The 26,987-nt window shown below is 42.6% G+C and overlaps 1 protein-coding gene across 4 annotated transcripts in view; it reads left to right on the forward strand.

Annotated features, from left to right (window-relative positions):
* ZNF260 (zinc finger protein 260) overlaps positions 1–26,563 on the forward strand; it is a 44,329-nt gene extending 17,766 nt beyond the window's left edge. For 2 of the 4 annotated variants that reach the window (XM_055145156.1, XM_055145155.1), the window contains 2 exons: positions 4,521–4,728; positions 20,497–26,563. In XM_055145156.1, the coding sequence (XP_055001131.1) occupies positions 20,868–22,070 (1,203 nt within the window). In that variant the 5' untranslated portion in view covers positions 4,521–4,728; positions 20,497–20,867 and the 3' untranslated portion in view covers positions 22,071–26,563. Of the gene's footprint in view, positions 288–591; positions 611–4,520; positions 4,729–20,496 lie in introns of those variants that run through there. The other 2 variants (XM_055145157.1, XM_055145159.1) reach the window with 2 other exon arrangements.
* Positions 26,564–26,987: the final 424 nt, after the last annotated feature.

The following is a 26,987-nucleotide window of genomic DNA, read 5'->3' on the forward strand; positions in this document are numbered from 1 at the left end:
TGTCCCTTCTGCGAACCGCCGATCTGGGTGTGGGGTCTCATTTCTGGGCTCCGAGCGTGGCAGGGAGGCTGAAAGGGAGTCTTCCCTGCTCCTGCAACGGGGCGCGGGAGGCTGCAAGGGAGGTTAAGCGGCTTCTGTGACGCGCGGCGTTTCCAGCCCGGGTGGATGGGGGCAGGGGTGCGGGAGGAAGCCCGGGAGGGCTTGGGGCTGCGTGGACGAGGGTGCGAGACGGTTGCGGAATTCCAACCTGTATGAAGATCTGTGTGATTCCAAGTTTGTGACGACAAGTGAGTGGCATTGTGAGGTCGGAGCCTCACTTTTCTCATTTCTAAAATAAGATGCAGCAATCTGGAGCATCCATTTTTTTTCCCTGAAAGCTGATAAGAGAAAAAAAAGGCCAAGCAGACGAGCGATAAGCCATTTTTAAAATTGATTTTTATGTAAAAGCAGACCAATGGTTGGGTAGAAAACAGCGTTTAAAAAACAAAACTCTTAGAAAAGATTTCTGAGAATTTGTTAGTAGGTATTTAACTTATCGTAATTCTTTGGAGTAACTTTGGTTGAGCTGCTATAGAAGCACAAGACTCAAGGGGAAAAATAGCTATTAAAGGTAAGCTCCCGGCGCTTAAGTCAAGATCAGATCTTGCTTTCACCACATCCAGGCGAGTGGCACGTTAAGCAAAGTGAGTCAGAAGGAGGACAAATACCGGATGATCTCACTCATATGTGGGGTAGAAAGAAACAAAGCAAAGGAATAGACAATGGCCGATGAAAACAAACCCTGAGATTCTGCCAAGAGAATTGAGTAAGCCCAGGCTGAGGGGGTGGGGGTGGGGGTGGGGTGGAGCGGCCGCTGGCTTGAAGGGACTCAGCTGAGGGAAATTGACACTGCCATGGTGAGTGTGAAACAGTAGCACTCTACCTAAATTATTAATATTGAAAATCGTGCTACCTCAATTTAAAACAAGTTGTTTGTAACAAAATTGAGAGGCAAATCATCCTGCCTTTAAGGCAGAGCTCAAGTTACCAATTTAAGAACTTCCCAGTCTGTGACTCCGGCCTTTGAACTCTGGGTTTGACCATTTTTTTTCCCAGAGTAAAAAGGGCCTTTGTCAGTGTGAAACAAATGCTGTTCTACAAAAATGCACTGTCAGTGGGACCAGTGTCGCAGTCCAGCAGGTCTGCCGATTGCCTTGCACACACTAGACCCAGGTTCCCTCAGGGCACCCCATATGGTGTCCCAACCCTACCAGGAGTGGTCTCTTAGTATAGAGTCAGGTGTAAGCCCTGAGCACAGTCAGATGTGGCCTAAAAACAACGACAACAAAGCAAACATAAACCCAAGTATTTTATCACACAACATAGTTTTCTATAAAATTAAAAATGAAATATCAGGATGCAAAGCTTCAAATCCAGAAATAATGGCTTCAAGGGGCCAGAGAGCTATAGAGGAGGTAATATGCTTGCCCAGTTTCCATACATTCACCCTGATTTGATTCCCCACAGGAGTAACAGCTTTAATACATACCCCAAAGTCAATAATTTTAAATGATGGTATTTTATTAAAAATAGGTAGTCTTTGCCACATGCTTGCCTTGCGTGTGACAAACCCAGGTTTGATCCCTGGCATCTCACACAGTCCCCCAGAACCCCATTAGGAGTGATACCTGAGTGTAGAGCCAGGAATAAGCCCTGAGCATTGCTGGGTGTGACCCCCCCCCAAAAAAAAAGAAAAGAAAAATGTGATGGTCACATTATTTTTTTGTTTCCAGTTTCTGTAGGTACCTCCCCCTGTAGTGCTCAGGCCAGGGCCACACCTCGTTTATTAGGGGGTAGGTGTGGATGCTGGCTGCCACCACTCCTTATGGTGCTATGGGCGATTGTGTGGTGCTGGGACCATATAGTGCTGGAGATGGAGCCAGGGCTTCCCACATGCGGACTATGCACTCAGTCTAATGAGCACTCTAGGGAGAATTACTTTTTAATGCCATTGAAGGATTCAAAAGCAGATTTAATCAAATATGTGTGTGTTTATTACAGAGGATTATTTTAAGTTTTCAAGATTTTTTTTTTCTTTTTGGGTCACACCCAGCCTGTGCACAGGGGTTACTCCTGGCTCTGTACTCAGGAATTACTCATAGTGGTGCTTGGGGGACCATATGGGATGCTGGGGATCGAACCCGGGTCGGCTGCGTGCAAGGCAAACTCCCTAACCACTATACTATCGTTCCAGCCCCTTAGGTGTTATTTTTTAGAGAAAGCCAAGTGTATATGTTTAGAATAATATACAACTTAAATTTTTTTTGAGGCACCATGATTTATAATATCATTAATGTCAAGATTTGATGTATATAATGTTCCAACACCACTAGAGAATCTGCTTATTTTTTGGTGTTGCTTTGGTTTTAGTTTTTGGGTCATAGCCTGAGTGCTGAGGATTTACTTCTGGCTTTGTATTCAGGGATCAGTCTTAGCAGTGCTTGGGAGACTATCAGGTTGAGGAGGATCAAACTCAGGTCAGTCACCTACAAGGCAAATGCATTACCCACTGTACTTAGCCCCAGCAGGGACATGTAGCACTAGAGCAAGGGCAGGAATCACAGTTTGTGTGCTTTATAGATTTCCTTCTGGGGGAGGCTCCGGAAGTGATTCAGAAGGGCTACAGTACCTGATTTGCAACCCAGAAGCCTGTTTTTGATCCCTGGTGCAGCATGGTCCCCTGGCATAGAAGGGAGTAGTTCCTTGACCACCACTGGTTGTGACGAAAAAGCCAAATTCAGTGTATACACCTGCATGCGTTTCTGTTTCAAAATTATTTTGTGTCTCATTGAATTTATTTTTTTGATACTATGATTATTATTATTTTGGCTTTTTGGGTCATACCCGGCAATGCTCAGGGGTTACTCTGGCTCTGCATTCAGGAATCACTCCTGGCAGTGTTCGGGGGACCATATGGGATGACAGGGACCCAACCCTGGTCGGCCACATGCAAGGCAAATGCTCTACTTGTTGTTCTATTGCTCTGGCCCTGCTATGGTTATTGTTTTCACTAAAAATTAATGGGGCTGTTAATGGGGTCAGCAGTAGGGCACTTGGCCTAGCATGTGTGAGCCCCTGGGTTGAATCCGTGAAAACACGCAGCTGTTGGAAAGTTATACTGTGTTTTTGGTTTTGGGATTTGGGCCACACCTGGTGATGCTCAGGGATCACTCCTGGTGGGCTTGGGTGACCTTATGGGATGCCAGGGATCAAACCCAGGTTGTCGCTACATGCAAAGTTGGTGCCTCACCCTTTCAACATACACGCTCTCACTGAATTACATCCCTGGTCCTTCAGTCTTTTCTTGTGTGGTGCCAGGGATCAAACCCAAGTCTCAGGCATGTGAGGCATGCACTTTATCATTGAACAGCAGCCCAGGCTCCTGCCCTTCAAACTCTTTATAATCAAAATGTTTCACTGGTATCTCCTTCCTCTTCCACTCCCCCTTCTGCATTGCCTCTTTGATTGGTTGATGGCTCCTTCCAGCCAGATTTTAAGACTCTAACATTTGAGTAAGGGAAGGCTTCTCAGTTTGCCTCTTTGATCCGTCATACCGAGTTTCAAGTTAAAGGCCCATGGTCTTGTCAGTTACATACAATAAATGATAAATATGTGTTTTCAGGAACAGTGAGTGACCACATAACTGAAACTACTTATTGTTTCCTTTGGGGTGCCCAAAGCAGGGGCTTCCACAATTCGTGAGAGGTGCTGGAATAATGGGGGTAGGGTGGGGGAAGAAGCAGTGGTAGCCTGGGGTGTGGTTAGGGGGCTGAGTGACTTCTTATTTCCCTGGAAAGGGCAGGAGGCTAAATAAGTTTGGTAACTTCTAACCTAGAGTAACATACCTAAGTAGTATATAAAGCTTCTAAAATATTGAGCTTCTAAACATTTTAAGATCTCTAAGAATACACCTGAACAAGTGTTCCTTTTACATCTTATTATAATATCATTGAATTTTATGCTTTTTATTGAAGAGAAGTGATGTTCAGTGGGGAAAGAATGTTCAAAATGGCAACTATTCAGTGAGGAGTAAAATCACAACTGACTCTCGCTCAGAAAGTTTTACAGGTTGTGATTCTGGAGAATTCTGTCAGCCTTGTGGTTTCTCTGGAAAACTTCAGTTCTGAAATGAATATAAGGGCCTCTGTTCCCATGTGTTGAGTCTTTAAATGAGAGTGGGGAAACTTTTTTTCTGCCAAGGGCCAGTGGATATTTATAATATCATTTGTGGGCAACCAGTGAGAGCTTCCATGTCTGTGCTGTCATGTACCAGGGCCAGACCACATGATTTCTCAGCTCTTGTACAAAGAGTCTTCACACTTCTGTTTTTTTTTTCCTTCTAGGGGACCACCCCTTCTTTAAGTGGTATAAAGGGTTTGGCCCTGGGTGCAGAGTACAGAGCGCTTTTATCTTATTCCCTGTCCTGAAACATGTGTGCTCCGGCCTTAAACCAGAGGGTCATTATTTTTCGTTCTTCACAGGCCAGCTACTCTCTGCAGTGCCAGGAGCTGTACTGATCTCCTCCTTCAAAACCTCCGAGGGTCTTGAGGGCTCAGCCTGAATTTTGTAATGCTCTTGGACACACAACTGCAATTTCCAAGTCCTACATAACAGTTTCAGAGATTTGAAGTCACCAGCTGGGAACAAGAAGAGAAAGAGCAGATTGAGGAAGAAATCTCATGCAAACAAGTAAGTAAGAATCCAGCAGGTTTGGAGAGAATAAAGGCTCGCTGTAGTTAATGAGCTTATCACCTCTCACATTTTGAGTTTTCTTCTCTTTGTATTAGGAATTCTTGTTAGGGGTGGGGAATTGAACACTGGTGATGCTCAGGAGCCAGTTTCAGCCGTATTCAGGGAGTGGATTAAACCCAGGCCTTCTGCACAGCACAAATGCTCAATGCACTCTCTCCCTCTCTCCCTCTCTCCCTCCCTCCCTCCCTCCTTCCCTCCCTCCCTCCTCCTCTCTTTCCCCTTCTCTCTCCCCCTCTCTCTTCCTTCCCTCTCTCCCCCTCTCTCTTCTTTCCCTCTCTCTTCTCTCCCTCTCTCACTCTCTCTTCCCTTCCTCTCTCCCCCTTCTCTCCCTCCCTCTCTCTCTGTCTTTCTCCCTTCTCCCTCTCTCCCTCTCCCTCTCCCTCTCCCTCTCCCTCTCCCTCTCTCTCTCTCTCTCTCTCTCTCTCTCTCTCTCACTCTCACCCCTCTCTCTCCCCCACCCCTCTGTCTCCAGTGTTGGCTTTTGGGCCACACCCATTAGTGCTCAGAGGCTCCCTAAAAATAAGAATTCAGTCTTTCAAGTACTGTAGCACTGTTGTCCCGTTGTTCATGGATTTGCTCGAGTGGGCACCAGTAATGTCGCCATTGTGAGGCTTGTTGTTACTGTTTTTGGCATATTGAATATGGCACAGGGAGCTTGCCAGGCTCTGCCGTGCGGGCGGGATTCTCTCAGTAGCGTGCCAGGCTGTCCGAGAGGAATGCAGGAATTGAACCTGGGTTGGCTGCATGCAAGGCAAATGCCCTACCTTCTGTGCTATGGCTCCAGCCCCAGTCTTTGAAAGCATTATAATTTTTTTTTCCAAAAATAGTATGTGGATTCTTTCAACTTTATTATTTCTCTCTCTTATCTCAGCATTTCCTTGTAACTCCTTTTGTTTTTGTGGTTCTCTTCCCTCTGCCCGTCCTACTCCAGAACCTCTCCCACTTTTGAGCATTAATGAAGTCATGAAATTTAGCACTGACTTCCTACTAGTTACTTTCCTATTACTTTTTAAAAAGAAAAATTATTTTTAAAATAATGGGGCTGGAGTGATAGTACAGCAGGTAGGGTGTTTGCCTTGCACATGGCTGACCTGGGTTCGATCCATACAGTCCCCCAAGCACTGCTAGGAGTAATTTTTGAGTGCAGAGCCAGGAGTAACCCCTGAGCATCGCTGGGTGTGACCAAAAAAGCAAAAAAAAAAATAAATAGGATGTTTACTTGTAGGCATCTTTAAAACAAATAAATAAAACATGATACTGGGGTTGGAGTGATAGCACAGCGGGTAGGGCGTTTGCCTTGCACGCGACTGACCCGGGTTCGATTCCCAGCACCCCATATGGTCCCTCAGCACCGCCAGGAGTAATTCCTGAGTAACCCCTGTGCATCGCTGGATGTGACCCAAAAAGCAAAAAAAAAAAAAAAAAAAAAAAAAAAAAAACCATGGTGCTGAAGCCCGGAGAATTAGCACAGGTGTGACTTGTATGCCAAACCCCATTTCAGTCCCAGCATCGAATGGTCTTCTGAGCATTGCCAGGAGCAATCAGTGAGCAGAGAGCCAGGAGTAGCCTTTGACTCCTCCTTCCCGCCCCCCAAAATATGACTCTGGGAGATAATTCAAAGAATGGGAGCACGTGCTTTGCCTGCAGGAGCCCCAGGTTTGCACTTTGGACTTTGGTACCATATGGTTTCCTGACCACTGCCAGGAGTACCTCCTGACTTCCAGTGGCTGTGACCCCCAAACCAAACCCCTGCAAATGCAAAAACTTTAGGCCAGGGAACTGAGTCAGCAGGTTGGAGCATATGCTTTTCAGGCAAGAGTCCAGAACTTGAACATTGGTACTAAATGATCCCGAGAGCACTGGTTGGAGCAACACCCCCTCCACTCCAGCACGGAGCTGGGAGTCGCCCCTGAGCACTGTCTGGTGTCACCATAACAATAGCAAAAAACCCCAACAATACACCCCCTTTTATATAAAATTGAAGAAATGGATATGTCTCCTTATTTCTGTCAGTTCTCTACTGTGTGCTTTTGTATAAAAGTAGCCACGTTACATTGTTTTGAGTTATGATCATTGTTGCTCCTGATACGCAATATGTATTTTTTTCTATTTTAAGAACCTGAATTTCTCTCTCTTTTTTAAATTTCTCTCTCTTAAAATACATTTTATTTACTTTAGGCACTATGATTTACAACACTGTTAATGATAGGGTTTCATACATATAACATTCCAATGCTACACCCTCTCCCAGAAGGCCACACTTCCCTTCCTCCCATCCCACTGGTTTCTTTTCTTGTCAGTGAATCATACTCTTTGTGCCAGTGGAGTGTTGCCTGGGTATTGGTGATCAGGGCACTTCTGAAGGTTACGGGGCTGCTTAGCTCTCATTGCCCAGGCCCTGGGCTCTCTCCCTGCTGGCTGTGGCATTTCTGCAAAATGAAATGTATGGAGTCGGCTGACGTGCTTTCTCTGCCACAGGTGATAGCACTTGACATTAGTTTACCACAGTAGGACTTTTCTAGAATTGGATTCAGTCCTCTCTACTCCTTTTTCTACTTGATCATCTAAATTAATGTTAGATTCACAAAGCCCCCATCAGTATGTGTTCCTCTGAGCACAGAGCCAGGAGTAGCCTTACATGGGCTGTATGGCACAAAGCCCCCTTTTTGTTGACATTTCAGGGAGGCTTCCCCCATCTTCTCCAGGAATAGGTGCAGTCTCTAGGAGCCCCTTCCTAGGGCTGGAGAGAGGGTGCAGAGGTTAAGCCACTTGCTTTACTTGCAGCTCTGGCCACAACCCCTTGTAGTTCACCAAGCACTTCCAGATGTGGTCCCTGAGCACCAGATCCTTCCCGCCTTGCAAATAAATAAATAAATAAATAAATAAAGAGAGAATAAGATTGCATGTGCCAAAAACAGTAACAATAAGTCTCTCAATGAGAGACGTTACTGGTGCCCGCTCGAACAAATCAATGAGCAACGGGATGACAGTGACAGTGACTCCCATTCTGAGGCATTTGTAGGCTTGGAAATGGTCCCTCTTCATCAGTGTTTGGGGCGGCCGGTTTACTGTGACTGAGCAATACTCAGAGCCAAAGTTCTCCACACTTGATCTTAGCCAAAAGGCCGAGAAGCTGTTGAGAGCCAAAGTTCTCAACAGTGGTCTTACAGTAATCAGAGAATCATGTTGAAAACAGCTGTGCTATGATTTAGGCTTTGACTTTCTGTTTGAAGCACACCAGTAGAATAGAGTTAGCATGATTTTTTTTTTTTTTTGGTTTGGTTTCATGTTGGACCACTCCCAGTGGCCCTCTGAGACTGCTGCCTACTGGGTACTTGGGGGTCACTATTGGCCTTGCTTGGGGGGCCATGTGGTAGGGTCTCCTGCATTCTATGTTGAATTATCTCATTGTTTTCTATTTAGCATAATTCTTACGGACCCTGGAATTTGGGTATGTAAATGAACCTTGGCTACAACTTAAGTCACCAGCAGTATTTGCCATTAATAAGACCCACAGGGGTCAGGAGCAGTGGTACAGCAGGTAGGACTTTTGTCTTGCATGTGTCTGACAACGGGTTCAGTCCCCTGCACCCAACATGGTCCCTTGAGTCTTAACAGGAGCAGTCCCTGAGCACTTCCAGGTGTTGCCCCAAATTAAGCACACACAAAAATAAGCTGTGGATTGTGACTCCTACCATTACATTTCTTCTTCTAAAATAAATTTTTTTTTAATTAAAGAGCCTCAGCCTATCCTGTGATGCTCTGAAGCCAGCATTGGCTTCTCCGGGTGGGTAGGTAGAGAGAGCATCTTAGTCTAACACAAGGCTCTGGTCTGTACTGAATGTATGTTGTGTGGTATAGCTAGAGCTAAAGCATGGCTTAAAATAGGGGGACCATGGGTTAAGAAGATGCTTGCCTTGTATACAGCTGACCCCAGTTTGATCGCTGGCACTTTGATTCCCCAAGCACGGTCAGATGTACCCCAAGCAATTATTGGTTGTGATCCTCAAACCCAACCCTCCCATTTTTTTTCTCCTGGCACCCTTTTTTCACCTAAGAAATGCAATACAGACAAAACACCTCAGATCCAACTTGCAGTTAGCTTTGGATGAAGTTTTGTCCTTGTCTGTTTAGAACCTAGGATCTAGTGGATGACTTGGTTGACAGCTTCTACTGCAGCACTTACTAATTTTTTTTGTTTGTTTGTTTGTTGCTTTTTGGGTCACACCCGGCAATGCACAGGAGTTATTCCTGGCTCTGCACTCAGGAATTACTCCTGGCGGTGCTCAGGGGACCATATGGGATGCTGGGAATCGAACCCGGGTCGACCGCGTGCAAGGCAAACGCCCTACCCGTTGCTGTGCTATTGCTCCAGCCCCAGCTGGACAATTACTAATTTGTCTTGCACCTTATTTATTTATTAAATTGAATCACTGTGAGAAACAGTTACAAAGCTTTCATAGTTGAGTTTTAGTCATACAATGATCCAACACTCATCCTCCCACTAGTGCACATCTACCAACAATGTCCCCAGTGTTTCCCACACACACACCTATATGTCAGATAATCTACCCCATACTCTCGTTTGTATTGCTTGTTATGAATAACATAAGATGTCCGTGGCCACAAGAGCTTCTGTGTGCTCCTGGAATTCTAAAATTTTAGATAATTATAGTTTGGAGAGGACTGGAGCGATAGCACAGTGGGTAGGGCGTTTGCCTTGCATGCGGCTGACCCAGGTTCGATTCCTCCGAGCCTCTCGGAGAACCCGGCAAGCTACCGAGAGTATCCTTCAGGCACGGCAGAGCCTGACAAGCTACCCGTGGCATATTCGATATGCCAAAAACAGTAACACTAAGTCTCACAATGGAGACGTTAACTGGTGCCCGCTTGAGCAAATTGATGAACAACAGGATGACAGTGCTACAGTGCTATGGGGGTCTGGAGAAATCTCTGCAGTAAGCTCATCTGTTTTGAGACTCTTTTCTGTGTCTTGACCGTGAAGGAGCTTAAATAGCGCCAGAGGCAGTTGTTGGGCATGACCTCCAGGCACATCCCCTTAGGGACGAGGAGATGAGAAGGATTGACTCATCCCCTATCCCTTGAGGCCTAGAGTTTGCCATCACTGAAGCTGTGTACCTACACTTCCTATTGGGTTCTGAAAGTTGGCAGCCACTGGGATTCTTAGGGAGCAGGTGGAGGGACAATGCCTGCTCTAGTCCAAGGCACCCCGGTGAGACCAGCCTGGCTCAAAGCCCAGAGGAATCTCTGCAGCGAGCTGCTCAGTTCTGAGATTCTTTTGTGTGTCTATTATTATTATTGTTATTATTATTTTTATTTTATTTTATTTTATTTTTGGTGTGAGGTGAGGGTGGGGGAGTGTTGAGTCATACCCAGTGGTACTCGGGCTACTGCCAGTCTCGTGCTTGCCAGTCACTTGGCAGTGTCAAGGATTGACCCCCGGCCTTCTGTGTGCAGTGTAAGCACTCCAGCCCATGGGGCTATCTCTCTGGCCCCTGGCGATGGCTTCTTTGCATGAACCTGGTGAATGACTTATTTATAGCTTCATACTTTTCTTTTACAGTTTCCTTGCCTATTTACTTTCATAGAATTGAAGAAAATTTGGGCTTTCCTTGTGAGCTGAGTTAGTCTTTGGCTTAAGAATGTTGTAAAATGGGAAGTGAGAGTACAGCAAATAAGAATCTTGCCTTCGTGTGGCCAACCCTTGTTCTATCGCTGGCATCCCATTTTCCCAAGACAAAAGCAAAACAACAAAGAATGTTGTGTGACTGCTTTGATCTGTCTAGAACACTAAACCTTTCTCAGTTTTATCAGCAGTAAGAATTTGTTTTTAAGACAGAGGTAAGAGTACCAGAGGTAAAGGACTTCCTTGCCTTGTATGCGGTGGACCGTGGTTTTATTTCTGGCACTGTATGTGGTCCCCTGAGCACTCCAGGAAGGATTCCTAAACGCAGAACCTAGAGTAAGCCCTGGGCATAGCTGGGTATGACCACAAAACAAATAATTAGTTTTCTTCTTTTTTTTTTTTTTTTTTTGTTGTTTGTTTTAATACTTGTATTCACTGGAATAGTGGCACTTTCTTTGGGCCCACATCTAGCGGTGCTCAGGACTTACTCCTGGCTTTGTGCTTAGGGATCACTCCTGGCAAGACTTGGGGGCTTAGGACTTGAACCCAGGTCGATCTGTTGCAAGGCAAGCTCCCCATCCTCTTTCCCATCTCTCCAGCCCTGAGAGTAACACTTTTAATTTTCTTTGAAGTGAATGATGAGACTCTTCCTTTCACTTCAAGACTTAAACACTATCATAAGATTAATTGGCCTAATTTCACTATTGTTTTGTCTAAAGGAATAGAGCAGTGCGCAGAGAGGGGCAGAAGGGATGAGCAGAACATTCATCAATTAAGACAGTGCTTATCACTTAAACTCCCCGTCACCTTAAATCACTTTGATTCATGGCACTTTAAAACAGTTGCAATAGGAAAACTTTTGTGGTATGTTGAGAATTACCCAAATGTGGCGAATGTGGAACAGGTACTCACTATTGGAAAATAGAATCAAGAGATTTGCTGACATGGGTACCACAGCCCTTCATGTGTGAAAAGTGCAGTGTCTTGAACGTAGAGTAAATGGAAGTGCACTTAAGCCATGCTACTGTACCTATAATGTGTTTTGCATTTGATTGGGTTTTTCTTTCTTTTTTTTTCCCCCAGCCTTCATTGCTCCTAATCCAGCGACCAGGGTTCACACACTACCACTGTGGTGCTTGCTCCTGTGTTCCCCCAGGGATATATGCATTTATTTCTGGTGCATGTTTGCATTCTGAGGGTCTCTGGGGTGCTCACACGCTGCTTGCTGGGGGTTGCACTCCTGACATAGTGCAGCCACATCCATGTTTGCTGTAATTGTGTACTTTGTGATACTCACACGCATCTGGGCTGTGTATCTGGAGATCACAAACTTGTGGCACCAGAGTCCCAAACAAGGTGACTTCTGGAAATCCAGGACACAATAAGTGGCACTGGGGATCAAACACAAGACTTCACAAAAGCACAAGGTAGTTGCTTTTAGCCACAGAGTCCTCTCCTGGGCCCTGTAATGTGTATTTTGTGTCTTGGATTTCTTCGTATTTTTTTCCTTTTTCTTTTTTGAGTTTTGGGCCACACCCGGCAATGTTCAGGGGCTACTCCTGGCTCTGTACTCAGGAATTAATCCTGGCAGTGCTTGGGAGACCCTGGGTGATGCCGGGGATCAAACCCAGGTCAGCCGCATGCAAGGCAAGCACCCTACCCTCTGTACCGTCACCCCAGTCCCTGAAAGAGTTTGTTTTTATGGTGGGGGGCAGGAGGGTTGGCCATGTACAAGGAAAGCACTCTGCAGCCCAACGAAATGTTTTTTATTACTCTGTTTATTTTATAGACCACTCCTGGTAGTACTCAGGGGTCACTCCTTGTGGTGCCAGGAATCAGACTGGGGTTGGCTGCTTGTGGGGCAACTACCTTAACCCCTATACCATTTTTTGGCCCTTTATGCTTCATTGTTTAAAATTTGTGTAATACATCTGTCCAGTCTCTCTGATCTCTGAACTACCATCCATCCCATTTTGTTAACTCTTAAGTCCACTTGAATTGTAGGTACATGTGTGTTCACAAAATAAGTGAGCAGTGCATGGACTCTATCCTGCCACCGCGTTTGGTGGTCAGGCCATTTTCCCACCCTGGATGGCCGATGGCGATAGGTAAAAGAGGGAGAAAATGGGGGCAAGGCTGGCTGGTGATCAATTGCCATTTATTCTTTCACTACCTCCCAGTCTCACTCACTGCCCAAATTCCTCTTTCTCAGCTCACTCCCACATCTTAGTTATATCGAACAATATCCAAGGGTTGGGGGTAGCAGTTACACACAGAGGAGATAGCACAGTCAACACAGGTAAAGCCCTTCTTTGTGGGAAGCTCTTCTAAGACAAAGCTCTCCTGCCAGGAGATCCTCTCAAGGGCCCGTTTTTATCTAAGGCCATATTTCTCCTTTCCTTAGTCCATAAACACTCATCTTAAATTTACTTAATAATCTTTCTAGTCATTTTGTTTGGACACAGTAAGAGATATATTAATCTTATAAGGTGGCTTTCCTAGGGATGTCTCGCTGTAGGTACCAGACTACAGTGCTCAGGTCAGATAGTTCTTTCCTAACCCTAGCAGGGTCCTTATCCAGTGTTACTCTTTGGATCATGACAATCTTAAATTTACTTTATAATCTTTCTCGTCATTTTGTTTGGACACAGTAAGAGATATATTAATCTTATAGGGTGGCTTTCCTGGGGATGTCTCGCTGTAGGTACCAGACTACAGTGCTCAGGTCAGATAGTTCTTTCCTAACCCTAGCAGGGTCCTTATCCAGTGTTACTCTTTGGATCATGACAGAATTTGTCCATGACTGTGCTCTTATAGTTAAGTATGATGGCGCTTGGCCTGTCTCATTTTGATACCAGAGTAGCTCACAGCTTGCCCTGGGTCCATCCAGTCCCTTCATTGGGACCCTGCTTTTGGGGGTCTAGGAACTAAGGGCAACTAAGGCTTACGTCGCGTAAATATGACAGATGCCCCAAAGTTACTTGGAGCCAATTAACTCCCAAGTTACAAAATCATAGCATAACTGTCCTCCAAAAAGGACATTGCTCTAAAGTAAACTATGCAAAGGACATGAGGAAAAGCAAAAAGCAATATTTCACTTAGAAATACAGAATCCAGGGGCTGGAGTGATAGCACAGCGGGTAGGGCATTTGCCTTGCCATGTGGCCAACCCAGGTTTGATTCCCAGCATCCCATATGGTCCCCTGAGCACTGCCAGGGGTAATTCCTGAGTGCAGAGCCAGGAATAACCCCTGTGCATCACCTGGTGTGACCCAAAAAGCAAAAACAACAACAACAGTCAGCAAAAAGAAATACAGAATCTAGAGATCTCTGAAGAGTTTGACTTTACAAGTCACTACTTGGGGGAAATGAGTGATTAACAGACAGGGGAAGCAGAACAGAAAGGAGAAGTTAAAGATGAATATGAAGAAAATGGGAGTGCTCAGGAGCATTGTGATGGGTATTACTCAGTAAACCTAAGCTCCTTGCTGTGGAGGAGAAATGGCAAATGTTAAACCTAAAATGTTTAGAACTATAATCCAACAGGTATATACTTTCAGATTTGTAGTTTTCGCTTTGTTGTCTAAGCATAAGGTACTGCCTTATATATGGCTGACCCCTGGTTCAGTCCCTAGCACTGCGTATGTGTGTGTGTATAGATACAGATATGTGGTCTCCTGAGGAAAGTTAAATGTGTTCCCTGAGCACCACTGGGTATGGGTTCCCCCTCTCCTGAATTGGGGGAGCAGGGAAGGGAGGGAGGGGAGAGAAGAGACAGAGACAGAGAGAGACAGAGAGAGAGAGATCGTTTTTGAACACAAACAAGATGAATAATTTGAGGGCTAGAACGATAGTATAGCAGGTTGCATGCGGCCAGTCTGGATTTGTTCCCTGGCACCCCATATGGCATATGGCACCCTGTACCCAGCAAGAGTGCAGAGCCTGGAGTAAGTCCTAAGCATAGCCAGGTGTGCCCCCCCCCAAAAAAATCGAGAATGCAATAGAGATTGTGAAAAGATTTGTCAACTGTATTGTCAACTGATGTACAGAAAATCTCTCCATTGATGCATGTCAGTAATTGTAGTCATTAACTCAAGAAGAGATCAAAGAAGTTTCACCAACAGCTTGTGAAGCACATGTGCAGTCGAACAACATGCCCCTCCACCCTGGTGACCGACCAGCTACCTGCTTTATGCTATAACAGTTTGGTCTTTTCTAGAATAATCATATGTGAGGCCGTCAGTGCATCATTTGCATTTAAGTTCTTTTAAGTTTTGTGTTTCTGAGATTAGTTTCATGTTACCTACTTCATTCCTTTTTATTCCTGAATATTATATAATATAGATGAAATTTCTTTATTCTCTAGCTGATGGTCATTTGTTTGCATTAAGAATAATATTGGGAACATTTGTGTACTAGTTCTCATGTGAATGTTTATATTCGTTTTTCTTCTTTCTGTTTTCTTGCCCCTTTGGGTTTCGGGCCGCTCCCAGCAGTGTCAGGGGCTCCTCTTTGCCTGGGGGTTACACCGGGACCTCCTACAGGCTGAGTTTATGCCCCAGTCCATTGAGTGGCCTTGCCAGCCCTTATTTTTCTTGAATATATGCATACACGTGTGATTGGTAGGTAAAACTCTTTAATTGTCTGTTTCATAAAGTGCTCTCGACTTGTTCAGTGCCATTATACAATCTTTTACTCCCACTAACAGTGAGTTACAGTTGCTTCGTGCCCACACTTTAGTTGTCAGTTCTTTAATTATAGACATTTTATGAGTATATAGTGTATCAAATAAGCGTTAATGTTTTGTCTAACTTGGCAGGTAGGGGGTTATTTTCAGGGCTATATCCAATGGTGCTGGATTTCTTTCTCTCTTTCCTTCTTTCTTTCTTCCCTTTCTTTTTTTTTTTTAAATGATTTATTTGTTTTGCTTTTTGGGTCAAACCTGGTAGTGCTCTGTATTTCTTTTTCTTTCTTTCTTTCTTTCTTTCTTTCTTTCTTTCTTTCTTTCTTTCTTTCTTTCTTTCTTTCTTTCTTTCTTGCTTGCTTCCTTCTTTTCTTTCTTTCTTTCTTTATTTGTTTCTTTCTTTCCTTCTTTCTTTTTTACTGATTTATTTGTTTTGCTTTTTGGGTCATACCTGGTAATGCTCAGGAGTTACTGCCAGCTCTGCACTCAGGAATTACTCCCAGTGGTGCTAAGGATATCATATGGATGCCAGGGATCGAACCCGGGTCAGCGGCATGCAAGGCAAACGCCCTCCCTGATGTCCTATTACTCCGGCCCTGGGCTTATTTCTGACTCTGTTCTCAGGAATCACCCTTGGTAGGGTTCAGGGCACCTTATATGGTGCCAGGAGTTGATCCCATGTTGGTAGTGTGTAAGGCAAGCACCTTGCCTGCTGTACTGTGACTCTGGCCTGGCGTTTTTGCTGTTGTTTTGTTTTAACCACTCCTGGCTCTATGCTCAAGAATGATCTCTGCCAGAGCAGAAGTGGCAGCAAGGGGTCCAAACGAGGATTGGCAACATACAAACCAAGCATGTTACATATCTCCCCAGCCCTCTCTAAATTGCTTCTACTAAATTTCTTTTAATGTGCTTATTGCCCATTCTGGTATTTTCCTTGGTGAAATGTCGATTCATTTCTCTTAGATTATTTTTATATTATTGAGTTTTAAGTGTTCTGTATCTTTGTGTATGCAAACCTTTAGTGGTCTCTGCCTTTCTATGGCTTTCCTTGTTTTCTTCATTACTACGGGGTCTGGGCTTCTTTTTGTTGTTTTTGTTTTTGTGGTGCCAGGGATGGAACCCAGTGCCTCTTCCATGCAAGACAAGTGCTCTGCCACTGATTCACGTCACTGACCCTAATACTGCTTTATTTTGGTGTAATATTTGAGGCCAGACCCAGTGATGCATAGACTACTTCAGGCTCTGTGTCCAGGGATCACTGCTGATGGTGCTGAGGATCAAACCCACATGCAGAGCACACGCTCAGCCCTTTTAAGTCTGGCTCATGGTTTGGAGTTTTGTTGTTTGGGACCATACCCAGTGGTGCTCTGGGGCTTCTCCTGCATCAGTGCCCAGGGATCACTCCTGGTGGTGCTCAGAGGACTAGGTAGTGTTGGGCTCAAACCTGACCCTCCCACATGTGAAGTAAGTGCCCAGCATGTTCACCTTTTCACCTTTTTTTCCAGCACCTAATTATGTTTTTTTGAAGAGTATTTGTCTTACTTTTTATGTTTTTTTTTTCCTTTGTTTTTGGGCCACACCTGGCAATGCTCAGGGGTGATTCGTGACTTTGCACTCAGGAATCACCCTGGTGGTGCTGGGGTTGGGGGGGTCATCATATGGGCTGCTGGAGATCAAACCTGGGTCAGTTGTGTACAAGGCAAACACCCTGTCTGCTGTGGTATTGCTATAGTCCCCAGCCCCAGTTTTGACTCTTATGAAGTCTACTTTTTTTCTTTCTCTCTCTCTCTCTCTCTCTCTCTCTCTCTCTCTCTCTCTCTCTCTCTCTCTTTTTTGTCATGGGGCCATACCCAGCAGTGTTTTCAGGCTGATTTGTAGCTCTGTGCTCAGGGATCACTCCTAGCAGGTTCATAGGATCATAGGGGATTCTGGGGTTTAAACCCAGATCGGCCATGTACAAGGCAAGTCCCTGCCTGCTGTACTGTCACTCTATCACCTTCTTGATTTCTTTTGTATTGATTTTTTAAAATTCTTACAATGAACTTATGATTTGTGTTAAACATTTGCTTATCCCCAGCAGCTCTTTTTCCAGCTATGGGTATTAGCATTCATTTATCGACAGCATATTAATAGAGTCAGTTTTTAACATGCATATATGTGAGAATGACGATAGGATTGGACTCAAAGGGTGAGCCTTGCTTTGCATGCACAAGATGAGTTCCCTCCCAGCCCCATGTAATTCTTCAGCTCCTCTGAATATAATTCTGGCATCCGTAGAAGTCACTGGTCCCAAGTGCACTGCGTGACCAGACCCAATGGTTGACCTAACATTATCAGGTGTTGGCCTCCCTGGTTTCCCCAAGCATTGCTTAGGGAATGCTTCTCCCCCAAATTAAAAAAAAAATGGAGATAAAGTTTTGAGGGGTTAGTACAGTGGGTAGAGTGTTTGCCTTGTGCGTGGCTGTCCAATCCATGGCACCCCAAGTGGTCCTCTGAGCCCTTCCAGCAGTGATCCCTGAATGCAGAGCCAAGAGTAAGCCATAATCACTGTTGGTGTGGCCCCCAAACAGCAATAAATCTGAGGGCTGTACATCAGGATATTGTTGGAGATTTCTACCTAGTAGGTGTAAAACACTTAATAAAGAAATTACTTAGAACCAAAGACAGGGTCTCTTCATAACAGAAGAGCTTGGGTGTCTCTATAACAGATAGAATTTTAAAAGAATAAATAAAAACACTGCAGTAGGGTTTGGGGTATAGCTCAGTGATAAAGCACTTAACTTGCATGTATAAAACCCAGTGTTTGAGCCTTTATTTTATTATCTTAATTTATTTTGTATTTTAATTTGGCCTTTCAGGCAGTGCTGAGGAGGCCCAGGACTCCATTGATTCTCAGCACAGTTCACTGCAAGACCTGTGGCCAACCCCAGGGGTGCTAGAGCCTCCAGGGACACACCTGGCATTGTTTGGGGGCCTCCAGGGCTGCACTTGTTGATGCTCTTGGATTCTCATTTCAGGAGTCGGGCCCAGGTCAGGAGTAGACTGCCCCTAACTGCCCTCCTTTCCCACCTTTCTTATAATATTGTGCCTTTTTGAACATTCGATCAGTTTCAAACATCGCTGGCATACCAATATGAAAGATAGGGTTTAGGAAATCTGCATTCATTTTTTCATTGGAATGCCTTTGTAAATGTTGAGCCTCTTGGATTCTTCACTAATAGCTAAGTTTTTAATCATTTCTCTCTTTTGGGGTGAGAAGGTTCCCCCGAATGCTGCTCAGGGAGCCATCCTTGGCGATTCTTGTGCATCCAGGCTGGTGACTCAGCCAAAGAAAAGACCAGGACCTGGTGATGCTCAGGACCGCTTGGGAACACCCAGCAGTGTTTCTGCTCTGGGGTGCCAGTCACCCCAATTCATTGGTCTGCAATTTTTTTCCTCTAGACTGGAGAGTTATTACAGGGGTTATTATACAGAGCAAACCCGATTCAGTTCTGGAAACATATCGGAACACTTCAAAATGTCAAGAAAAAAAAAATGATTTTTTCTCTTTGCTTCCATTCTGCCTTTATTCTGAAGGGTTTCCTGGAATTCTCCCCCCCCAACTTTATGAATTAATATTTCATTGCTTTATGGATTTTCTAGATTTCTAGGAAACTCATTATGGTATTATATGTATTCTTTGTAATTTCTCTGCTCCCCCTTCTACTTTTTTGTTTTGATACCTTTTATGTTAAGGTTTTCATCACAGTTTGGTGATTGTTTTGGGGCCACTCTCAACAGTGCTCAGGGCAGGCTCTTGGCTCTGTGCTTAGGGATCACTGATGATGGGGCTCAGCAGACCATATTGGGGTGCTCAGGGGACCATAGGGATCGAATTTGAATTGGCTACATGCAAAGCAAGTACCCTGCCCACTGTACTATCGCTCCTGCCTTAGATTTTTGTGAAATTTACATTAATATTTAGCATCAAATTACCAGAAAAATTATTGTGGACTCTGCATGGGCAGGAACCATGAAAGGGTGACTTTCCTATGGAGTATTCAATCAGATGTCCAGGGGATGATTCTGTGTGTGTGTGTGTGTGTGTGTGTGTGTGTGTGTGTGTGTGTGTGTGTGTGTGTCTGTGTGTCTGTGTGTCTGTGTGTGTGTCTGTGTGTCTGTGTGTCTGTGTCTGTGTCTGTCTGTGTCTGTCTGTGTGTGTCTGTGTCTGTGTCTCTGTGTCTGTGTATGTATATACACACATGTATGTGTACATATACATGTGTGTTACTACAAATGTGACCCTCAGTTCCCATTGTCTTCTAATCTTTTCAGAGAAGAACCCCTCCATCCCCTGACAACTGCATCCTTTGCGCAGCACTGGAATGCATCTGGGACCTTATTGTGTATATAAACTTCTACTCCTCAGGTTGGCGAGATAGTACAGTGGGTAGGGCACTCAACTTGCATGTAGCTGACCAGGGTTTGGTCCCTGGCAGCCCATATAGTCCCCCAATCACCACCAGGAGTATACCATGAGACCCAAGTATAACTCTCAGCTATCAAGTGTGGCCCAAAAACAAAAAGAACGTTGAAATTTTTGTTTTGTTTTGGAGCCACACCTGGTGATGCTCCTGGCTGTGTGTTCAGGAATCACTCCTGGCAGTACTCGGGACCATTTGGTATGCCGGTGATTAAACCCTGGTCGGCCACGTGTAAGGCAAATACCCTACCCACTGTACTGTCACTCCTCTTTCCCTTCCCCCCTTCTTTTAATATGGCACTTTGCCTACCATCACTAAATTTGGAGTCTCTTGGTTTCACTTTGTATAATAAATTCCTATTTTCTTCTAGTTAGCATGTCAGTGCTCTGATTATAATTGTTTTATGAGCCCTGCTGTCCATTTTCACTTGATTTCTCCACATCTTAAAAAGCTACTTTAAAAGCCACACCTTATAGTTTTGAATTTGTTTTCCTTCCAAAATTTCATTCACAAAATTCTCCTCAGTCTTTTTGGTTTCTTGTTGTTGTGGTGAGTATTACACAGTGATGCTCAGGACCATACCTGGAGGTGCTTGAATGGAACTCAGGGTCTTACATTAGCCTAGGCAGGTGACCTACTGCTTGGGCGATCTCCCTGTTCCTAGATAATGTTTTTATTTCTGCTTTCTTTTGTATTCAAAGAATATACACACTTGTGCCTCTGTGGTAGATTAGATATGGAATAACAGTATGTTACGATGTCATATTTCTGAAATTTTACTTCTCAGTGGAAAATCTTTGTGGTGTTGATAATGGCAACTTAATTTGATCTTTACTATGTGCCAGGTACTAAATATTTCAGCTATTAACTCTTTTTAATAATAATTTTTGTGTGTTTGTGCTCTCCTTTAGGAAAGACCTGGAAAATTCACAAATAGATAAAGAGACGACCTGAAAGGCTTGAGTGTTAAGGCTCATCCTTCTCTGAAAATACAGCTAAGGACTAATGTCCAAACAATTTGGAATAGAATTTGTATTTGAATATGAGAGAAATTGTCGAAGAAAGAGCTTTTTAATATAATGAGGAAACTCTATATCAGTTGAATTAATTATCTAATCTCAGGATAATCTGTGAAAAGACTTTCATCATAAATTCAACTTCATTAGATAGCTGATAATTTCTATTGGCAAAGAACCATATAATTATATTGAATGTGGAAGAGCTTTCTTCCATGTCACATATTAAGAGATACTAAGAAATTCTCATTAAAGCCAATCTGTACATGAGAACAATGTTGGAAAGCCTTCAGACTGAATCCGATCTCCTTCCCCATGATCAAATTCATACCAGAGAGAAACCTTATGAATGTAATGAATATGGAAGTACGTTTAGCCAGAACCTCACAGAGCTTGAGAAAATGCATACTGCAGAGAAGTCACATCAATGTACTGAGTGTGTTTCATCCTTTAATGTACATTTGAGAAGTCATACAGGAAAGAAACCATATAATTGTAATAAATGTGGAAAAATCTTCAGCCTGAAGGAAAACTTAATTGCTCATCAGAATCATCATTCTGAAGAATGTGGCAACACTTCTATTCAGAATCCAAGTCTCATTAAACACCAGAGAAATCATACTGGAAACAAACCCTATGCATGTAAAGAATGTGGGAAAGCCTTTAATGGCAAATCTTACCTTAGTGAGCATGAGAAAATTCACACGGGAGAGAAACCATTTGAATGTAATCAATGTGGAAGAGCCTTCAGCCAGAAGCAGTACCTCATTAAACATCAGAATATCCATAGTGGGAAGAAACCCTTTAAATGTAACGAGTGTGGGAAAGCCTTTAGTCAGAAGGAAAACCTCATTATCCATCAAAGAATACATACTGGAGAGAAACCTTATGAATGTAAAGGGTGTGGGAAAGCTTTCATTCAGAAGTCAAGTCTCATTAGACACCAGAGAAGTCACACAGGAGAGAAGCCCTTTGTTTGTAAGGAGTGTGGGAAAGCCTTCAGTGGCAAGTCAAATCTCACTGAGCATGAGAAAATTCATATTGGAGAGAAGCCCTATAAATGTAATGAATGTGGGACGATATTCAGGCAGAAGCAATACCTCATTAAACACCACAATATTCATACAGGAGAGAAACCATATGAATGTAATAAATGTGGAAAAGCCTTCTCTCGGATCACATCGCTAATCGTACATGTACGAATTCATACAGGTGATAAGCCTTATGAATGTAAAATCTGCGGGAAAGCCTTCTGTCAGAGTTCATCTCTTACTGTGCATATGCGAAGCCATACAGGTGAAAAGCCCTATGGTTGTAATGAATGTGGTAAAGCCTTCTCTCAGTTCTCCACTCTTGCTCTGCATATGAGAATTCATACCGGAGAAAAACCGTATCAGTGCAGTGAATGTGGCAAAGCTTTTAGCCAGAAATCTCATCACATTAGACACCAGAGAATTCATACTCATTAAAGCTCTAGAAATGCCTTGAATTTAAGAAAGCCTTCAACACTGAACTCAATATTGTATCAAAAAAAATCATTTTATAGTAGTAAAGTGACATGAATGTGGATAGCCTTGAATATGAAGTATCATAGTATCGTCAAAAGCTATACACCCACCACTGTCATTGATGACGCTCCTTTTAGGAGCAGTTTCTTTGAAGGAATGAGCCAGTCATGGACGCAAACCAACATGGTTCTGGAAGGTCTACCTGATGCACTAAGACAAAAAAGATGTTACAGGTACAAAGATGGTATAAAGATGTGGTTAGGTGACAAAAATTGCCATTTTTGTTTGTTTGCTACAAATATAACCATCAATTATTTACTTTCGATGCAGTTATAAAAAAACAAATTATGATAGAATCTTATTCAGAAACATGCATGCCTTATGGAGAAATGATAATAGAGGTAGTATCCAAAAAAGGGAAATCATGGATGATTTAAAGGTGGTCTCAGGGTACTTGGCTTCATATGAAAATATACTAGAGTTTTGTTGTCATCACAAAGTATTTGTTATGAAATCCAAAAGTATTGAAGACTAGAAAACAAAGTGAAAGTTAATTTTATAGAAGAATGTTTCTAAAATCTTAGAACAGGATTGCTAAGAGTCCAGAATACCCATACACATATGTGTATGCACATATATAGGAAAATTATACATGTGTCCAACTAGTTGTGTACCTTTATGTTCATTGCAGCATGAATATATTGTCAAAAAATTGGGGGAAAATATGTTCCTTATGAAGTTGCAGGATAAACATGATGTAGTCATACAGTAGAATATTGTCTAGCAGTTAGGTAAAACTCTAATTTATGTTAACAGACCTAAACATAGAGAGTGAAGAATGATAGCCATGTGAACTTAAATTAAATCAGCACTAACCAACACTGGTACCAGACTTTATGAATAAAACTATTTATGTAAAACTAGAGAGTGAACTGAATAGACACACAGTCAGTTCCCAAATGTGGATGCCTCCAGCAGGAAAAAGTGGACAGGAAACAGGACCAAAGATGATAGCTAATGGCTAATTCCATTTTGTGTCTAAAAATATATTATTGAAGAGTTAAGGTTCCAAGTAAATACAGCATAAGGTTAATTCTGGATTGGAGTAATTCATGTGTTTGTTTGTGCTATTAAGATCTGAAGGGGTAGGAAAGGTGTATATGAGATACATATTACCATTCCCGTTCATATGGTAATTGAAGTATTTTTTAATTTATATTTGCCATAAAAGTTGTAATAAGTTTGTAATTGGGGTGGTAGCTTAACAAATTTAATTCATTTTATTCTTAGATGTCACCTTACCATTCTGCAGTTGGTCTGCACTCAGAGGTATTCCCATCACTTTGCTATAGGTTGGATCCTATATTTAAGGATTATATATAATAGTTCTTGCACAGAATTGGTAGAATATTTTTTATAGAAACCAAATTTTAATCACTTTTCCTACCCAGTATTCATATGACAAATGAAGGCAATTTACAAAATAAGAGCCAGAGAAATAGTATGGGGGGTAAGGCATTTGCTTGCATGCAGCTGACCTAGGTTTGATCCCTGGCACCAGATACGGTCTTCCTAGTCAGGGGCCACTCCTGAGCAGAGAGCCAGGAATAGCCCCTGAACACCAGTGTATAGCCCCCAAACAAGTCCAGGAACTGTGTAGAATCAGAGTTTAGCCCCAGGCCTCCTGCATGCAACCCCAGCCAACCTCCCAGGTCTTTGTTTTAAAGGTCACCGAGTAAACCCAACTCTAGTTTTGGCTTCAATTTTTAACCCTAAATAAAGCACTCTATCTTATGCCAGATATAGTCAATACTCATAGCCCTTCTGTGGACTTGGTGTTAAAAAGATCTTAAAACTGAACAGTGTTCATTTATTCGAAGGGAATCTTTTTTCCTATTAATTTTTGTTTTTTGGGGTCACATCTGCCAGTGTTTTTGGTGACCTGCATTTGGTCTGTTGAGCTGTGACCAAGCCCCTCAAATATATTACTTTTAACCTCAGAATTGTGAGATGCTAATAGAGCTAGCACTATATTGCTTTTACTAGTATTTCAAAGCAAATACTGAGATACGATTACCAATTCATTTGGGGAGAAATGACTATGCAGTTGTTCAGAAACATAGAAATAAGCCTTTGTAGCTGCTTGAAATTGAATTCTTGAGTCCACAGTGAAGCACATTAATGCAAAAGGAATGCGCTCAGTTACTCAGAAGTAATTACAGCACTTTCCTGCTTCTATTGATTTTCAGAAGTAATGTGCTCATATAACAACTTATGTCTATAAATTTCTAAATTTGTTTTTTTTCTTTCCTCATTAAGCATGCTCTTCTGTTCCTTAAGTATTCTATCTTTGTACTCTAATGCAACTTTGACTTCATCAGAATAACTGGGACCTCTTAATTCAGACCAAAATAAGAGGACTAACCTTGGGTGCAAACAGCCAGTCAGTACAAAGCCCCAGTGCCTAGAATGACTCAAGGCTAAAGGAAAGATGCACAAGCAGTGCATAGAATTCTGACTGTTGGATATTAGAAATATATCCATCACCTATTGATTCAACTTGTTGCTACCTATTTGCCTCTACAAACGACACTACCATTCTTCTCTTAGGGTCCCATTTCAGGTGTTAACTATGGGATAGATTAAGGCGAGAGACTGCTAGATCAAAGTGTACACAGATGCACTTTAAAAAAATTTTTTTTTCTTCGTTTTCATAGGTGCTACTAACTTTCAGAAAGACAGTTTTCCTATAACAGCTCCGCAATAGATGGTTATTATACTAAACATTATGCTTGTCTGGGAATATAAACTTTAACTAGACTTGTTTTGTAAATTTTCATATTGTTAGCCCATTTTCCTAGAAGATTATTTATCTTTTTTTTTGTCCATTTTGAAGACCTTATCATGTATTAGACCTTAGGAATTTTAATTTTTGTCATAAAATGCTTAAATTTAAAAATGTTTAAATTTCTAATGAGATATATTCCTTTTCTTAAACCTAGGGATCAGTTTAAGGTTTCAGTCTATATTGTCTATGTTACTAGGTTTTTGTGCAAGTTTAGTTTCTTTTTTCAATATGTAAATATTTAATTCATCTAGAGTTTCATTTTAAATGTCACATGAAATAGGATTTCAGTGTCTTTTCTTCTGAATGGGTTTCTGGTTGTACAAATAATTTGTTGAAATAATGCACTTGTCCAGTAGCTCTGATACCACTTTCATCTACCCGAAGCAATCATTTGAGTTGTCCGTCCCCAAAAAGTCAAAACCAGAACCAGGCTTTGATAATCCTGCAACTGCCAAGCAAACACACATTGCAGGGCCTCGGTGCTATACAGGGGAAAAGAGCAGAATTTACATTATTATTCAATAAGGCCACTTCCCAGCAAGCTACCTCTGTGTCTATTTGTGCCACCATTGTATGGGGGTACACTGAGCTATAAGATTAATACTCACTTAAGCACACAGAAAGCCATTTCCTTTGCTTCCCAAGACTTTGTCACATAGTCTACAAGCATGGAAGCATGGAAGTTACAGTGGTATTTGTTTAATGATAGACAGATCTGAACTCTTCCAGACACGGACCAGTGGGAAAGGCCTATTAAAACTTTGTTGATACCCTTTCCTACTCAACTGAAATTTTGCTATGTAATCCTTTATAAGAATCTTTTCTCATTCAGCGGGATTGGCCTTGTACTTTTCATTTATAATGTGACCTTTTTGTATTTTGTTTCACTAACCTATTTTTCTATTTCTATACTAATATTTTAATTGGTAATAATGTAACATTAGCCTTATTCTATTTTATGGTGCTTAATAGAGCAGGTCCTCCGTGCGGTTTTTCACAGTCCTCTTTGCTAAGTTAATGGTTTTTCTATATTAATGGAGATAGTTTTCTCGAATTATAACAACCCTTTGGCATACTAATTGAAACTGCATTAAGTCTGTATATTTATTTTTGGGGAAATGACACGATATTCAGTCTTTCAGACTTGAGAGTCAGCCTTTACATTTATTTTGATTTGTGATTTGTCTTTCAGCCTGATGATTCTGAAAGGAGTGATTTGAAAGCCTTCCTACTTAAAATTGTATATTCAAGAAAGGTTTATTAGTTGGGAGAATGAGAAAATCCCCTATTAAAGACTGAATATATTCCCCCAGAATTCATATACTGAAACCTTTAATTCCTAGTGTGATGGTATATGGAGGTGGGGCCACAGGGAGATAATCAGATTTTGCTGAGGGTGAGGAACCTGGGAGAATAGTGCCCCTATCTGAGGAGAAAAGACATTGGTCCGTGTGCAGGGACCATAGAGAACCTACGGGAGCACAGTGAGAAAGCGCCCAAATACCAGCAGGAAGTGGATCTTCACCACAGACCAACCTACCAGCACTTTGACCTTGGGCCTTCCCTGCCTCCAGAAATGAGAAATAAATGTCTCTTGTTTAAGCTATCTCGTGTATGGTGTTTTGTTAAATAACTAAAGTAAGATAAAAACCTTTCCTACTTGACCCTGATCACATACACTCCTAATAAAGACACTTTTAGTTAGAAGAGCATAATTCCAATTCCCGTGTCAAATTCTGTAATTTGAGGGAAATTATCAAAGATTCCTAAGCCTGTCTTAAAATTTTCTTAGTTTGAGGAGCTGCTCCCAGTAAGTAATTCACAGCAAGCCGTTCGATGCAAGAGTCTGGGCTCGTGTGTTTGTATGTGTTGGGCAGGGGGTGGACCTAACCCAGAAGACCTTGGGAGTACCAGGAGCCTCCAAAGCTACGTCCCACAGTACTTAAAAGACCATGTGCACTGTCTCCTGGCACCCCAGTTTTAAATAAGAATAGTTGAGGGCAGGAACAAGTAGGGTAGATAGGGTGTTT

Source organism: Sorex araneus, chromosome 8 (genome assembly GCF_027595985.1).
Source record: "Sorex araneus isolate mSorAra2 chromosome 8, mSorAra2.pri, whole genome shotgun sequence".
NCBI classification, from domain to species: domain Eukaryota; kingdom Metazoa; phylum Chordata; class Mammalia; order Eulipotyphla; family Soricidae; genus Sorex; species Sorex araneus.